Source organism: Lampris incognitus, chromosome 1 (assembly GCF_029633865.1).
Source record: "Lampris incognitus isolate fLamInc1 chromosome 1, fLamInc1.hap2, whole genome shotgun sequence".
Taxonomy (NCBI): Eukaryota; Metazoa; Chordata; class Actinopteri; order Lampriformes; family Lampridae; genus Lampris; species Lampris incognitus.
Window position 1 is genome coordinate 2107086 of NC_079211.1, and position 17874 is coordinate 2124959.

The 17874-nt window shown below is 44.1% G+C and overlaps 1 protein-coding gene across 7 annotated transcripts in view; it reads left to right on the forward strand.

Moving 5' to 3' along the window:
• The window catches only part of si:dkey-237h12.3 (teneurin-3), a 322689-nt gene that overhangs the window by 292199 nt on the left and 12616 nt on the right, over window positions 1–17874 (forward strand). For all 7 annotated transcript variants that reach the window (XM_056290030.1, XM_056290070.1, XM_056290079.1 and 4 more), the window contains 2 exons: window positions 2387–2541; window positions 9142–10025. In XM_056290030.1, the coding sequence (XP_056146005.1) occupies window positions 2387–2541; window positions 9142–10025 (1039 nt within the window). The remainder of the gene's footprint in view (window positions 1–2386; window positions 2542–9141; window positions 10026–17874) is intronic.

Sequence of the window (17874 nt, forward strand, 5' to 3'; positions counted from 1 at the left end):
TTGTAATCTATGTGATTTGTGACTGACCTTGTAATCTATATAATTTGTTACAGACCTTGTGATTTGTGACTGACCTTGTAATCTATGTGATTTGTGACTGACCTTGTGATTTGTGACTGACCTTGTAATCTATGTGATTTGTGACTGACCTTGTAATCTATGTGATTTGTGACTGACCTTGTGATTTGTGACTGACCTTGTAATCTATGTGATTTGTGACTGACCTTGTGATTTGTGACTGACCTTGTGATTTGTGACTGACCTTGTAATCTATGTGATTTGTGACTGACCTTGTGATTTGTGACTGACCTTGTAATCTATGTGATTTGTGACTGACCTTGTAATCTATGTGATTTGTGACTGACCTTGTAATCTATGTGATTTGTGACTGACCTTGTGATTTGTGACTGACCTTGTAATCTATGTGATTTGTGACTGACCTTGTAATCTATGTGATTTGTGACTGACCTTGTAATCTATGTGATTTGTGACTGACCTTGTAATCTATATAATTTGTTACAGACCTTGTGATTTGTGACTGACCTTGTAATCTATGTGATTTGTTACTGACCTTGTAATCTATGTGATTTGTGACTGACCTTGTAATCTATGTGATTTGTGACTGACCTTGTAATCTATGTGATTGAGGTCTTTTAGTTTGGTGAAGTTTTGTGAATGTTGCCTTTGAGCCACAATAACCTGAGAGATTAGCCTGGTCCCCCAGACTGGCAGGCAGATGGTACCTGAAGTCAGTCTGATGAGAGTGAATCTGTTGGGTGTTAAACAGGGGAAGTGGGGTTGGTACAGACTAATCACTGCTGACCACCGCTGGATTCTGTGCCGAAGCTAAACCCTGTCAGTTTTCATAGCTGATGTTTTGCTGTGGAAACAACACATGGAAGTGAAAATAGCAAAAACTAAACAAAAGACATAAAAAGGCAAGGAACAGCAGGAAGAAAGATGGATTGTTAATTTTGTTATTATGCTGTAATTAGATTACACTATTCTTTTCCCTCCAGCCAAATGAGCAACTTTCTATTACTTTCAGCCAATACTAACAATACCAATCAATATTTCAAACAAAACACAGATGTGAGCAGTACATTGTCCCACTTTTCCTTCCTTTGCCGTTCATTCAGATGGGCTGTTTTAATCTTCAGGGTTAGAAAGGATCAGGGAAGCAGGTATCCACAACCTGGTGGTCACTGGGATAATTCATGTTGACCTTTTGTAGAAGGATGGCTCACTTTGCCACCAGCTCTCATGATGGAGACTAAAACTGAAATGATTTGTTTCTGCGGGCCGATGCCAGTTCTGAATGCCACCTTTAATGGTTAAGCTTCAGCAGGACCTTATAGGTTTGAGTGAAGGCCATCTGAAAGAACAACACCAACGATGAAGTGGGTGGAAGCCGAGACCGTGGAATAAACAGCAGATGGCTTCATTCTTCTTTAAATGTGCTCAAATGTGACACTGTTCACCTTTCAGTATTCCAGCCTGTCAAATAGCCGGCTCCCCGGGACACAGCACAGCTTCCCTGACCTCGTCAATGTTTTAGCAGAAAGCAATCTTGGGCCGACCTCACCACAGGTCAAATTGAACCACTTTTAAAGATTTTATTTGGAGCGAAACCGGACCAGATCTGCAATTACAGCTGATTCAGTTTGTCCAAATCACTGCAACCATTCGTCTTCCTGAAATCAACAGTTCTTATCTTGTAATTAAAATCCACATGCATTAAACCACTTATAAAAGAGTCTGTCTGTGCATGTAAGGCACAAGTGAATCCCGTAGGTGCTGGTCTCTGTTAAGCAGCACAGTGACACGCCGACCAGAGTGGCCTGCTAATGCATCTTCCCTCGGCGGGGAAATGGCTCCCCCCCGCCTAACCCTGGAACCCCTGCAACTAGAAAACCCCAAGCCGCCACTCAATCAGTCCCACAATTTAGTCTAGAGTAGTCACCATGGCAACTGCCTGTCTTTCACCTCTTTCATCTAAAATTGGCCCAAGCTGTCATTTCCGCTCCCTCGCTCACCCATTTCTCAAATGAAGTGCAGATTGTTGATGATTGCTGGTGTCAAAGATTTTTCCAAGCGCACCGCTCATTGACACCCCACCTCCGACATCTGTTTTTAGAGCTCGGTTAGAAGATGCGGGGAATGCTCGTATATACCATATGAATACACACTTTCCCACTTCTGCCTCACAAATTATTCAATAGCAGAAACGCAGCAGGTTAATTATTGATGACTGGGCTTTTTGCAGTGACCTGAATAATGGGAAGGCAAACTTGACACATGTATCAGTCGTGTTTCTGCTCACTGAGTCATGCCGGCAGAGTCTGCTGCCAGTTCCTCTTATCACTTTCTTGCCCCCTCTCAACAGGCATCACCGTGGACAAGAACGGACTGATTTACTTTGTGGATGGAACCACAATTCGCAAAGTGGACCAGAACAGCATCATCTCTACTTACCTGGGATCCAATGACCTAACATCAGCCCGACCTCTGACCTGCGACAGCAGCATGGACATCAATCAGGTGATAGACATGAGGAGCAGCCAGACAGTTATGCGTATTAGTCCCACCTGCACACTTAAACAGAGCTCATATCATAGCACCACCATGTGTCTTCTGTCCCCCCCCTGGACATGACTCATCATGGACTGTTACACAACAGCACATACATCACATCAGCACCTCATCCATACGAATTCCAAGTTGTTGGACATGCAGTTTTCAGATGAGAAGAAGACACGTAAATACATTTTCATTTAATACTTCTAGAATCCGCTCTTTCGTGGAGCAACTTAGTTTGCATAGAACCATACAGTTCACAACTACAAGGGTCAGAATCCACACTTGGCATGAGACTGATGTAACATATACCACTGTGTCTATACAACACTCATGCATAATAGAGGAGTGCAATGAAAGAAATTAGCTATGCTGAGCATAAATAATGGACAAGTGTTTTCAGTGAGAGCGGGGAGGAATCTGGGAGAGGAGGAGGTTGTGTAAGTGGAGAAAGAGGGACTGGAAGTGTTTATTGGAGAGATGAGTTTTCAGGTCATGACAGAAGACGGGGAGTGAGGAATAATTACTGTTCTGACTCGGGGGCTTGTTTTGAAGTGGCTGCAGCTGATTTCAATACCTCCGCTACCACGCTTGTCATTTGGATGCCTTCAGCCAGGAAAACCGCAGCCCGCTCATCGCTTTAGAGTTTAGACGGTTGAAACTCGGCCGGTGTCGACTTGTAAAACACACCAAACATTTTCTTCTGAAGTATGTTTTACTTTGTCAAACCAACCCCCCGTCTGGGCGAACTGGGTGGTGTGGAAGGAGTGTGCTGCCATGAGCCAACGGGTAATGCCAAGATGCCTCTTCCACCGTCACACTGTCTCCCTGACCTGAATTTATTTATCTTTTTAAAAAAAACTTGGAAAGAAGAATTTCAGAAGTTACGGTTGATCAAGAAAACCTGCTATCCGGAGGTCATGTTTCCATACATTATTGTATGTTTGTCTTCATAAAAGGGAAGCGAGGATTTCTGAGTCGGCCCTGTGACGGCCTGGTGGCCTGTCCAGGGTGTCCCCCCGCCTGCCACCCAGTGACTGCTGGGATAGGCTCCAGCATCCCCGCCACCCTGAGAGCAGGATAAGTGGTTTGGATGATGGATGGACGGATGGTTTTATGAACTGTGTTGTTAGTTGGCTTCTTCAGAAGAATTAGTTTTATCTTTCACCGTTTTATTTGGTTGTCACTCGTTTATAGTAAGGGAAAACTTAGAAAAAGCCTAAAACTATTAGATTGCAAAGATTACAAACAAAGTAAAGAAAATAATTCTAATTCATTAAGACCATAGGGACGATTTTCATTGGGAGTGATGAAGAAGGACAGGATTAGGAAGGAGTATATTAGAGGGACAGCTCAGGTTGGACGGTTTGGAGACAAAGCAAGAGAGACAAGATTGAGATGGTGTGGACATGTGTGGAGGAGAGATGCTGGGTATACTGGGAGAAGGATGCTGAATATGGAGCTGCCAGGGAAGAGGAGAAGAGGAAGGCCAAAGAGGAGGTTTATGGAGGTGGTGAGGGAGGACATGCAGGTGGCTGGTGTGACAGAGGAAGATGCAGAGGACAGGAAGAGATGGAGACGGATGATCCGCTGTGGCGCCCCCTAACGGGAGCAGCTGAAAGTAGTAGTAGTAGTAGTAGTAGTAGTAGTAGTAGTGGTAGTAGCGGTAGTAGTGGTAGTAGTAGTGATAGTAGTAGTAGTAGTAGTGGTAGTAGTGGTAGTAGTGGTAGTAGTAGTGATAGTAGTAGTAGTAGTAGTGGTAGTAGTGGTAGTGGTAGTAGTGGTAGTAGTAGTAGTGGTAGTAGTGGTAGTAGTGGTAGTAGTGGTAGTAGTAGTAGTAGTAGTGGTAGTAGTGGTAGTGGTAGTAGTGGTAGTAGTAGTAGTAGTAGTGGTAGTAGTGGTAGTGGTAGTAGTGGTAGTAGTAGTAGTGGTAGTAGTGGTAGTAGTAGTAGTAGTAGTAGTAGTGGTAGTGGTAGTAGTGGTAGTAGTAGTAGTAGTAGTAGTAGTAGTGGTAGTAGTGGTAGTAGTAGTAGTAGTAGTGGTAGTAGTGGTAGTAGTGGTAGTAGTAGTAGTAGTAGTAGTAGTGGTAGTGGTAGTAGTGGTAGTAGTAGTAGTAGTAGTGGTAGTGGTAGTAGCAGTAGTAGTGGTAGTAGTAGTAGTAGTAGTGGTAGTAGTAGTAGTGGTAGTAGCAGTAGTAGTAGTAGTAGTAGTAGTAGTAGTAGTAGTGGTAGTGGTAGTAGTGGTAGTAGTAGTAGTGGTAGTAGTGGTAGTAGTGGTAGTAGTGGTAGTAGTAGTAGTAGTGGTAGTAGTAGTAGTAGTAGTAGTGGTAGTAGTGGTAGTAGTGGTAGTAGTGGTAGTAGTGGTAGTAGTAGTAGTAGTGGTAGTAGTAGTAGTAGTAGTAAGGTCATAGGGACATATTAAACATGACAGCATTGTTTCACCTCAGAGAGAGAAAGAGGGGGCGTCCGGGTAGCGTAGCGGTCTATTCTGTTGCCTACCAACATAGGGATCGCCGGTTCGAATCCACATTTTACCTCTTGCTTGGTCGGGCGTCTCTACAGACACAATTGGCCATATCTGCGGGTGGGAAGCTGGATGTGGGTATGTGCCCTGGTCGTTGCACTATCGCCTCCTCTGGTCAGTCGGGGGGGGGGGGGAATAGCTTGATCCTCCCACGTGCTACGTCAAAAGAAGCAGCTGGTGACTGCACATGTATTGGAGGAGGCATGTGGTAGTCTGCAGCCCTACCTGGACCGGCAGAGGGGGTGGAGCAGCGACCGGGATGGCTCGGAAGAGTGGGGTGATTGGCCGGATACAATTGGGGAGAAAAAAGGGGGGGGACGATATGGGTGGGCTCTGCATCACCCGGCAAACAGGACAATGGGGGATTAGTTATGTCACCTTCTGCAAATTAACCAAGTCCTTAATACAAGCTGGAAAAGAGCTGGTATCAGCGAGACTGACGGAGCCCCAGGCCCCATGTCTTGAGAACTGGCTGGCTGAAGTGACTGGCGGGCAGTTTCCCACCTACTCTGCCTTATTATTAATTATTATTGTTAATTATTGTCTGGAAAAAAGACTCAGTGTCATTTTGATGGTTTGCCTGTACGTTAAAGCCAGATCTGTCAGTTGTGTTTCAACATGGCTTGTTATTTATCCACATGTGTGACTACCATGCTGTGCTGTCTGGCCCCAGTTCAAGCTTTGAATCACAAAATGTAAAGTTCACTTTTGGACAACACAGTTAATATGCTAATCTTTTATTAATCCAGCAAGATGCCGACGTGTCCAACAGCAAACAAACACAAATGTGACAAACACAGAGGCAACAAACGTCCAGCATTATGGACGGACGAGAGAAAAACAAGACAAAATAACAATGATGTAAAGGTCATTTAATAAGAAGTAAAACACAACAACTCTGCCACCTCCAGCTCCTCCTCCTGTCTTTTCATCAGTGCCACTGTCTCCAAACCATACAACATAGCTGGTCTCACCACCATCTTGTAAACCTTCCCTTTAACTCTTGCTGGTACCCTTCTGTCACCCATCACTCCTGACACTCTTCTCCACCCACTCCACCCTGCCTGCACTCTCTTCTCCACCTCTCTCCTGCACTCCCCGTTACTTTGGACAGTTGACCCCAAGTGTTTAAACTCTTATGCCTTCATCACCTCCACTCCTTGAATCCTCACCATTCCACTGTCCTCCCTCTCATTCACACATAGGTATTCCGTCTTGCTCCTACTGACTTTCATTCCTCTTCTCTCCAGTGCATACCTCCACCTCTAGGCTCTCCTCCACCTGCACCCTACTCTCACTACAGGTCACAATGTCATCCACAAACATCATCGTCCATGGAGACTCCTGCCTGATCTCGTCCGTCAACCTGTCCATCACCATTGCAAACAAGAAAGGGCTCAGAGCCGATCCTTGATGTAATCCCACCTCCACCTTGAACCCACCTGTCATTCCAACCACACACCTAACCACTGTTACACCTCCCTCATACATATCCTGCACCACTCCTACATACTTCTCTGCAACTCCCGACTTCCTCATACAATACCACACCTCCTCTCTCGGCACCCTGTCGTATGCTTTCTCTAAATCTACAAAGACACAATGTAGTAACTCCTTCTGGCCTTCTCTATACTTCTCAATCAACATTCTCAAAGCAAACATCGCATCTGTGGTGCTCTTTCCTGGCATGCAACCATACTGCTGCTGCTGATCATCACCTCTCCTCTTAACCTAGCTTCTATTACTCTTTCCCATATCTTCATGCTGTGGCTGATCAACTTTATACCTCTGTAGTTGTTACAGTTCTGCACATCGCCCTTGTTCTTGAAAATCGGTACCAGTATGCTTCTTCTCCACTCCTCAGGCATCCTCTCACTTTCCAAGATTGTGTTAAACAATCTAGTTAAAAACTCCACTGCCATCGCTCCTAAACACCTCCATACCTCCACAGGTATGTCATCAGGACCAACTGCCTTTCCACTCTTCATCCTCTTCATAGCTGCCCTCACTTCCTCCTTGCTAATCCACCGCACTTCCTGATTCTCTATCCCCACATCATCCAACCTTCTCTCTCTCTCATTTTCTTCATTCATCAGCCCCTCAAAGTATTCCTTCCACCTTCTCAGCACACTTTCTTCACTTGTCAGCACATTTCCATCTCTATCCTTGATCACCCTAACTTGCTGCACATCCTTTGCAGCTCGGTCCCTCTGTCTAGCCAATCGGTACAAGTCCTTTTCTCCTTCCTTAGTGTCTAACCTGTCATACAACTCACCATACGCCTTTTCCTTTGCCTTCACCACCTCTCTCTTTGCTTTACGCTGCATCTTATCGTACTCCTGTCTACTTTCTTCATCTCTCTGACTATCCCACTTCTTCTTTGCCAACCTCTTCCTCTGTATACTTTGCTGTACTTCCTCATTCCACCACCAAGTCTCCGTGTCTTCCTTCCTCTGTCCTGATGACACACCAAGTACCTTCCTAGCTGTCTCCCTCACTATTTCTGCAGTGGTTTTCCAGCCATCTGACAACTCTTCACTACCACCCAGTGCCTGTCTTAACTCCTGCCTGAACTCCACACAACAGTCTTCCTTCTTCAACTTCCACCATTTGATCTTCGGCTGTGTCTTCACTCGCTTCCTCTTCATGATCTCCCAAGTCATCCTACAGACCACCATCCAATGCTGCCTAGCTACGTTCTCCCCTGTCACCACCTTGCAGTCTCCAATCCGTTTCAGATTGTGCCTCCTACATAAGATATAGTCCACCTGTGTGCACTTTCCTCCTCTCTCATACATCACCCTTTGTTCCTCCCTCTTCTTGAAATATGTATTCACCACAGCCATTTCCATCCCTTTTGCAAAATCCACCACATTCTGTCTCCCCACATTCTTCTCCTTGGCACCATACCTACCCATCCCCTCTATTCCCTTCACCAACATGTCCATTGAAGTCCGCTCCGATCACCACTCTCTCCTCCTTGGGTACCCTCTCCACCACTTAGTCCAACTCACTCCAGAATTCTTCTTTCTCTTCCATCTCACACCCAACTTGTGGGGCATATGCACTGATAACCTTCACTATCACACCTTCGATTTCCAGCTTCATGCTCATCACTCTGTCTGACACTCTTCACCTCCATCACACTCTTGACATACTCTTCCTTCAGAATCACCCCTACCCCATTTCTCCTCCCATCCACACCATGGTAGAAGAGTTAGAACCCACCTCTGATACTCCTGGCCTTACTCCCCTTCCACACACAGTATACCTCATATACTTCTCCTGATTTCCTACGTTTAATGCACATATTGTAAGTTGCTTTGGATAAAAGCGTCAGCTAAATGACTTTAATGATAAATGACTCTTCATCATATCAGCCAGTTCTCTCCTTTTACCAGTCATAGTGCCAACATTCAATGTTCCGACTCTCACCTCCACAGTCCTACCCGTCTTGGGAGAGAGATCCTCCTCTGTTGCTCTCCCTGAGGTTTCTTCCTATTTTTTCTCCCTGTTAAAGGGTTTTTTTAGGGAGTTGTTCCTTATCCGATGAGAGGGTCTAAGGACAGGATGTTGTGTTGCTATAAAGCGCACTGAGGCACATTTGATATTGGGCTATACCAGTGGTGGTTAACCATATGTGTATGCAGGTTTTCATTCCAACCCGACTCCACACCAGGTGATTTCACTGGTACATTCTTCCACTTTAGTTGAAGGGTTGCTAATCAGTGAAATCAGCTGGTGTGGAGTCCAGCTAGAATGAAACCTGCATACACGTAGCTCTCCATGGCACATGGTTAGCCACCCCTGGGCTATGCAAATAAAATTGACTTGACTTGACTTACCCTTTCTCCTCAGACAACACCCACCTCACCACCTACATGAGACACACACCGGTCCAGTAAAACCAGGAGATTCAGGATTGCAGCTTTAAATCAGCAAATATGAAATTAAAATTCTAATGATGTTGATCTTGTGAAAATGTTTTATTCCTGACAATATGTGAATATTGTCTGACTAAAATGGTGCCCTGTATCTCAGGTGATCTTGGAGTGGCCTACTGACCTTGCAGTTAGCCCCATGGACAACTCCCTGTATGTCTTAGACAACAACATCGTGCTGCGCATCACAGAAAATGGTCAGGTGAGTATTGCAGCAGGTCGACCCAACCATTGTCCACTGGCTGGGATGGACCGTGGCATGGCTGGGGGTCAGAGGGCACACCTGACCCCCCTAGAATCTGCTGTCTCAATCGCCATATCATACCATGGGGCTTTCTACATTGCTGAAACGGATGAAAGAAAGCTAAGCCGTATCCGACTGGTTTCTGTGGATGGTGAGATTACCCATCTGGCCGGGTCGCCCTCCGACTGTGACTGCAAGAACGATGCCAACTGTGACTGCTACCAGACAGGAGACGGTTACGCCAAAGATGCCAGGCTCAATGGCCCGTCCTCTCTGGTTGCATCCCCGGACGGGACACTCTACGTGGCCGACCTAGGCAACATCCGCATCCGTGGGATCTCGAGAAATGGGCCATCTTTAACATCCAGTGGGAATATGTACGAGGTGGCTTCCCCTGATGCCCAGGAGCTGTATGTGTTTGACATCAACGGTACCCATGAACACACGGCCAGTCTGCTCACTGGCGACATCAAATACAGCTTCAGCTACAGCACAGAAAATGACATCACGGCGGCGACAGACAGCTATGGCAACACTCTGAGAATTCGTAGAGACCCCAACCGTATGCCGGTGCGTATTGTCGCCCCCGACAACCAGGTGATCTGGCTGACGATGGGAACCAACAGCGGTCTGAAAACACTGACAGCTCAGAGCCAGGAGCTGGTGCTTCTCACTTACCATGGAAACAATGGCCTCCTGGCAACAAAGACCTCCGAGATCGGCTGGACCACATTCTATGAGTGAGTAAATTGGAGAAGATTCAAATCTTTGTTCTGTTGTATCGTATTTCAAAAACACAGCAGACTGACAGATTAGGTTTACTTAAGCCGGCTGCATTTTCTGTGAACTCGTTCAGTCACACACTGTCCTGTTGCTTCATACAAATGCAAATACTCCCCGTTGTTGGCAAACTCACTCAAGAGTTATACAATGCTGTTATCGCACGAGTCTACTGTCAGCAGTGTTGGGCTTGTTAATAAAACAAAATGTAATTTATTACTCATTACTCTTTTTAAAGTTTTTGGCAGCACGGTGGCACAGTGGTTAGCATTGTCACCTCACAGCAAGAAGGTCCTGGGTTCGAACCCCAGGGTTGTCCAACCTTGAGGGCCATCCCAAGTCGTCCTCTGTGTCGAGTTTGCATGTTCTTCCCGTGTCTGCGGTGGGTTTTCTCCAGGAGGTCCAGTTTCCTCCCACCATCAAAAAGACATGCATGTCAGGGTTAATACTCCTGTCTGTGCCCCTGAGCAAGGCAATAGAAAGACGAACTGGACTTGGTCCGCGAGCGCTGCACGGTGGCTGCCCACTGCTCCTAGCTACATGGCTAGGATGAGTTAAATGCAGAGAGGAATTTCCCCACGGGGATCAATAAAGTATCTCAAAATTTAAAAAAAAGTATTACTTATTACTCGGGTAGCGCAGTGGTTAGCGCAGTCGCCTCACAGCAAGAAGGTCCTGGTTCGAGCCCTGGGGTAGTCCAACCTTGGTGGGTCGTCCTCTGTGTGGAGTTTGCATGTTCTCCCCGTGTCTGTGTGGGTTTCCTCCGGGGGCTCCGGTTTCCTCCCACAGTCCAAAGACATGTAGGTCAGGTGACTCAAAGACATGTAGGTCAGGTGACTCAAAGACATGTAGGTCAGGTGACTCAAAGACATGTAGGTCAGGTGACTCAAAGACATGTAGGTCAGGTGACTCAAAGACATGTAGGTCAGGTGACTCAAAGACATGTAGGTCAGGTGAATCGGCCGTACTAAATTGCCCCTAGGTGTGTGTGTGTGTGTGTGTGTGTGTGTGTGTGTGTGTGTGTGTGTGTGTGTGTGTGTGTGTGTGTGTGTGTGTGTGTGTGTGTGTGTGTGTGTGCGTGCCCTGTGACTGCCTGGCGGCCTGTCCAGGGTGTCTCCCCGCCTGCTGCCCAAATGACTGCTGGGATAGGCTGCAGCATCCGCGTGACCCTGAGAGCAGGGAAAGCGGTTCAGATAATGGACGGATGGATGGATGGATGGATGGATGGATGGATGGATGGATGGATGGATACTTACTACTCCCTGCGAACAATAATTCATTACACTACTTGTTACGTTACTTTTCTCTTACACCCCACAAAATTGGTAACTCAAAATTCAAACTTTGCATGTGCGCCGCTGTGTGAGTGTTAGGGAAATCGCCAGTAAGTGCAGGCTTCAAACGTGTAGCATAGGCAGAAATCACAGTGTGGGAGTGCACAGAGAAAATCAGGTGGGCCTAGTCCCTCCAAGACCATCCATCCATCCATTATCCAAACCTTTATCCTGCTCTCAGGGTGGCGGGGATGCTGGAGCCTATCCCAGCAGTCATTGGGCGGCAGGCGGGGAGACACCCTGGACAGGCTGCCAGGCCATCACACACACACATACATACACACACACACACACACACACACATACACACACACATCTACACACCTAGGGACAATTTAGTACAGCGATTCACCTACATGTCTTTGGACTGTGGGAGGAAACCCTCCAAGACCAATCATACGTAATAGAAACATATATCAAAAACATATCTGCTGCTACTTTCTACTACTACTTTCTACTAATATCTACTAATACTTTAATATGGAAAATGTGAAAACCTGGCGGCCTGTCCAGGGTGTCTCCCCGCCTGCCGCCCAATGACTGCTGGAACAGGCTCCAGCATCCCTGCGACCATGAGAGCAGGATAAGCGCTTTGGAGAATGGATCGATGGAAATAATATAAATAATATAGTATAATAAAGCCATTTGAACTGAATACTACTTGGCACTAGTTGAGGATGAGAAACTGGTGCAGGAGCATGGGTCTGCCTTGAATACTACTTGGCAGTAGTTGAGGATGAGGGACTGGTGCAGGAGCAGGGGTCTGGGTTGAATACTACTTGGCACTAGTTGAGGATGAGGGACTGGTGCAGGAGCAGGGGTCTGGGTTGAATACTACTTGGCACTAGTTGAGGATGAGAAACTGGTGCAGGAGCAGGGGTCTGCCTTGAATACTACTTGGCAGTAGTTGAGGATGTGGGACTGGTGCAGGAGCAGGGGTCTGGGTTGAATACTACTTGGCACTAGTTGAGGATGAGAAACTGGTGCAGGAGCAGGGGTCTGGGTTGAATACTACTTGGCACTAGTTGAGGATGAGAAACTGGTGCAGGAGCATGGGTCTGCCTTGAATACTACTTGGCAGTAGTTGAGGATGAGGGACTGGTGCAGGAGCAGGGGTCTGGGTTGAATACTACTTGGCACTAGTTGAGGATGAGGGACTGGTGCAGGAGCAGGGGTCTGGGTTGAATACTACTTGGCACTAGTTGAGGATGAGGGACTGGTGCAGGAGCAGGGGTCTGGGTTGAATACTGCTTGGTACTAGTTGAGGATGAGGGACTGGTGCAGGAGCATGGGTCTGCCTTGAATACTACTTGGTACTAGTTGAGGATGAGGGACTGGTGCAGGAGCAGGGGTCTGGGTTGAATACTTCTTGGTACTAGTTGAGGATGAGGGGCTGGTGCAGGAGCAGGGGTCTGGGTTTAATAATGCTTGGTACTAGTTGAGGATGAGGGACTGGTGCAGGAGCAGGGGTCTGGGTTGAATAATGCTTAGTACTAGTTGAGGATGAGGGACTGGTGCAGGAGCAGGGGTCTGGGTTGAATACTTCTTGGTACTAGTTGAGGATGAGAGACTGGTGCAGGAGCAGGGGTCTGGGTTGAATAATGCTTGGTACTAGTTGAGGATGAGGGACTGGTGATGGAGCAGGGGTCTGGGTTGAATACTGCTTGGTACTAGTTGAGGATGAGGGACTGGTGCAGGAGCCTGCACACAATTTAAATTTGACAATGATGATCTTGTCATCTTTCCATCCGATAAAATCAAAGTCATGGGAATATTTCCCGCCAGTGAATGTTTCCATACTCCAAGCTGGCTAGCTTACTGTGCACGCACGACGATTAGGAACATGATCGTGGGCATGTGGATTGGACAACAAAAGTGAAGTTGTAACAAGTTGTTTTTTCGTGGGATAATATTGCTGAAATTTTATTAGCAATTCATTACTGGAAAGGTATTATTTTGGTTACAGTCCAACCACAAAGAATAACACCCAGCTTTTGCTTTAGTTTTCTTATCTGCTGTTGACCCCATTTAGAAACGTCTGTCTTGTATCTGGTTTTATAATTTAGAAACATCTGTCTCATATCTCTGGTTTTATCATTTAGAAACATCTGTCTCATATCTCTGGTAGGTTTTATCATGTAGAAACATCTGTCTCATATCTGGTTTTATCATTTAGAAACATCTGTCTCATATCTGGTTTTATCATTTAGAAACATCTGTCTCACATCTGTTTTGTTTTATCATTTAGAAACATCTGCCTCATATCTCTGGTAGGTTTTATCATGTAGAAACATCTGTCTCATATCTCTGGTAGGTTTTATCATGTAGAAACATCTGTCTCATATCTGTGGTAGGTTTTATCATGTAGAAACATCTGTCTCATATCTCTGGTAGGTTTTATCATGTAGAAACATCTGTTTCATATCTCTGGTAGGTTTTATCATGTAGAAACATCTGTCTCATATCTCTGGTAGGTTTTATCATGTAGAAACATCTGTCTCATCTCTGGTAGGTTTTATCATGTAGAAACATCTGTCTCATATCTCTGGTAGGTTTTATCATGTAGAAACGTCTGTCTCATATCTCTAGTAGGTTTTATCATTTAGAAACATCTGTCTCATCTCTGGTAGGTTTTATCATGTAGAAACGTCTGTCTCATATCTCTAGTAGGTTTTATCATTTAGAAACATCTGTCTCATATCTCTGGTAAGTTTTATCATGTAGAAACATCTGTCTCATATCTCTGGTAGGTTTTATCATGTAGAAACATCTGTCTCATCTCTGGTAGGTTTTATCATGTAGAAACATCTGTCTCATCTCTGGTAGGTTTTATCATGTAGAAACATCTGTCTAATATCTCTGGTAGGTTTTATCATGTAGAAACATCTGTCTCATATCTCTAGTAGGTTTTATCATTTAGAAACATTTGTCTCATGTCTCCGGTAGGTTTTATCAGTTATTTGAAGGAAGGACTTGGGCTATTTTACCTCTTCGGCTATTTTCCTACAATCTGTTCCAAATGCCCTGAATTCAAAACCCAGAAAATCACCGGTTTCAGACAAATGTATGATGTGTGTGTGTGTCACTTAGCTCTATAATTGGTGATGTTCATTACCTGCAGTCTGCTTCAGGGTACACTTAATTTAGAGCTAATTATAAAACATGCCTCAGCTCGGTGATAGCAGCCTACTTACACCTAGATTGACCCAGCGTCCATAAAGCTTCTCCTCTTTGTTGCTTCTGGTTAAACCTCCACCATGCAGTCTCCTAGAAGCCAGACAGCTGTTTGTACAGCACACTGACATGATCGTCACATGTTTAATAGAAGTGTAAGGATGGTTTGTTAGTTTCAATAGAAGGATGGGTTGTTAGTTTAAATAGAAGGATGGGTTGTTAGGAGTTTCGATAGAAGGATGGGTTGTTAGGAGTTTCAATAGAAGGATGGGTTGTTAGTTTAAATAGAAGGATGGGTTGTTAGGAGTTTCGATAGAAGGATGGGTTGTTAGGAGTTTCAATAGAAGGATGGGTTGTTAGTTTAAATAGAAGGATGGGTTGTTAGGAGTTTCGATAGAAGGATGGGTTGTTAGGAGTTTCAATAGAAGGATGGGTTGTTAGTTTCAATAGAAGGATGGGTTGTTAGGAGTTTCGATAGAAGGATGGGTTGTTAGTTTCAATAGAAGGATGGGTTGTTAGTTTCAATAGAAGGATGGGTTGTTAGTTTCAATAGAAGGATGGGTTGTTAGGAGTTTCAATAGAAGGATGGGTTGTTAGTTTCAATAGAAGGATGGGTTGTTAGGAGTTTCAATAGAAGGATGGGTTGTTAGTTTCAATAGAAGTATGGGTTGTTAGGAGTTTCAATAGAAGGATGGGTTGTTAGGAGTTTCAATAGAAGGATGGGTTGTTAGTTTAAATAGAAGGATGGGTTGTTAGGAGTTTCAATAGAAGGATGGGTTGTTAGTTTAAATAGAAGGATGGGTTGTTAGTTTCAATAGAAGGATGGGTTGTTAGTTTCAATAGAAGGATGGGTTGTTAGGAGTTTCGATAGAAGGATGGGTTGTTAGGAGTTTCAATAGAAGGATGGGTTGTTAGTTTAAATAGAAGGATGGGTTGTTAGTTTCAATAGAAGGATGGGTTGTTAGGAGTTTCAATAGAAGGATGGGTTGTTAGTTTAAATAGAAGGATGGGTTGTTAGTTTCAATAGAAGGATGGGTTGTTAGGTTCAAAAGAAGGATGGATTGTTAGTTTCAATAGAAGGATGGGTTGTTAGGTTCAAAAGAAGGATGGATTGTTAGTTTAAATAGAAGGATGGGTTGTTAGTTTCAATAGCAGGATGGGTTGTTAGTTTCAATAGAAGGATGGGTTGTTAGGTTCAATAGAAGGATGGGTTGTTAGGTTCAATAGAAGGATGGGTTGTTAGTTTCAATAGAAGGATGGGTTGTTAGGAGTTTCAATAGAAGGATGGGTTGTTAGTTTAAATAGAAGGATGGGTTGTTAGATTCAATAGAAGGATGGATTGTTAGTTTCAATAGCAGGATGGGTTGTTAGTTTCAATAGAAGGATGGGTTGTTAGGTTCAATAGAAGGATGGGTTGTTAGTTTCAATAGAAGGATGGGTTATTAGTTTCAATAGAAGGATGGGTTGTTAGGTTCAATAGAAGGATGGGTTGTTAGGTTCAATAGAAGGATGGGTTGTTAGGTTCAATAGCAGGATGGGTTGTTAGTTTCAATAGAAGGATGGGTTGTTAGGTTCAATAGAAGGATGGGTTGTTAGTTTCAATAGAAGGATGGGTTGTTAGGAGTTTCAATAGAAGGATGGGTTGTTAGTTTCAATAGAAGGATGGGTTGTTAGATTCAATAGAAGGATGGATTGTTAGTTTCAATAGAAGGATGGGTTGTTAGATTCAATAGAAGGATGGATTGTTAGTTTCAATAGCAGGATGGGTTGTTAGTTTAAATAGAAGGATGGGTTGTTAGATTCAATAGAAGGATGGATTGTTAGTTTCAATAGCAGGATGGGTTGTTAGTTTCAATAGAAGGATGGGTTGTTAGGTTCAATAGAAGGATGGGTTGTTAGTTTCAATAGAAGGATGGGTTGTTAGTTTCAATAGAAGGATGGGTTGTTAGTTTCAATAGAAGGATGGGTTGTTAGGCTCAATAGAAGGATGGGTTGTTAGGTTCAATAGAAGGATGGGTTGTTAGTTTAAATAGAAGGATGAGTTGTTAGTTTCAATAGAAGGATGGGTTGTTAGTTTAAATAGAAGGATGGGTTGTTAGATTCAATAGAAGGATGGATTGTTAGTTTCAATAGCAGGATGGGTTGTTAGTTTCAATAGAAGGATGGGTTGTTAGTTTCAATAGAAGGATGGGTTGTTAGTTTCAATAGCAGGATGGGTTGCTAGTTTCAATAGAAGGATGTGTTGTTAGTTTCAATAGAAGGATGTGTTGTTAGTTTCAATAGAAGGATGGGTTGTTAGTTTCAATAGAAGGATGGGTTGTTAGTTTCAATAGAAGGATGGGTTGTTAGTTTCAATAGCAGGATGGGTTGTTAGGTTCAATAGAAGGATGGGTTGTTAGTTTCAATAGAAGGATGAGTTGTTAGTTTAAATAGAAGGATGGGTTGTTAGGAGTTTCGATAGAAGGATGGGTTGTTAGTTTCAATAGAAGGATGGGTTGTTAGGAGTTTCGATAGAAGGATGGGTTGTTAGGAGTTTCAATAGAAGGATGGGTTGTTAGGAGTTTCAATAGAAGGATGGGTTGTTAGTTTCAATAGAAGGATGGGTTGTTAGGAGTTTTGATAGAAGGATGGGTTGTTAGGAGTTTCAATAGAAGGATGGGTTGTTAGTTTAAATAGAAGGATGGGTTGTTAGTTTCAATAGAAGGATGGGTTGTTAGGAGTTTCAATAGAAGGATGGGTTGTTAGTTTAAATAGAAGGATGGGTTGTTAGTTTCAATAGAAGGATGGGTTGTTAGGTTCAAAAGAAGGATGGATTGTTAGTTTCAATAGAAGGATGGGTTGTTAGGTTCAAAAGAAGGATGGATTGTTAGTTTCAATAGAAGGATGGGTTGTTAGTTTCAATAGAAGGATGGGTTGTTAGGTTCAATAGAAGGATGGGTTGTTAGTTTCAATAGCAGGATGGGTTGTTAGTTTCAATAGAAGGATGGGTTGTTAGGAGTTTCAATAGAAGGATGGGTTGTTAGTTTAAATAGAAGGATGGGTTGTTAGATTCAATAGAAGGATGGATTGTTAGTTTCAATAGCAGGATGGGTTGTTAGTTTCAATAGAAGGATGGGTTGTTAGTTTCAATAGAAGGATGGGTTGTTAGTTTCAATAGAAGGATGGGTTGTTAGTTTCAATAGCAGGATGGGTTGTTAGTTTCAATAGAAGGATGTGTTGTTAGTTTCAATAGAAGGATGGGTTGTTTTTTTCAATAGAAGGATGGGTTGTTAGTTTCAATAGAAGGATGGGTTGTTAGTTT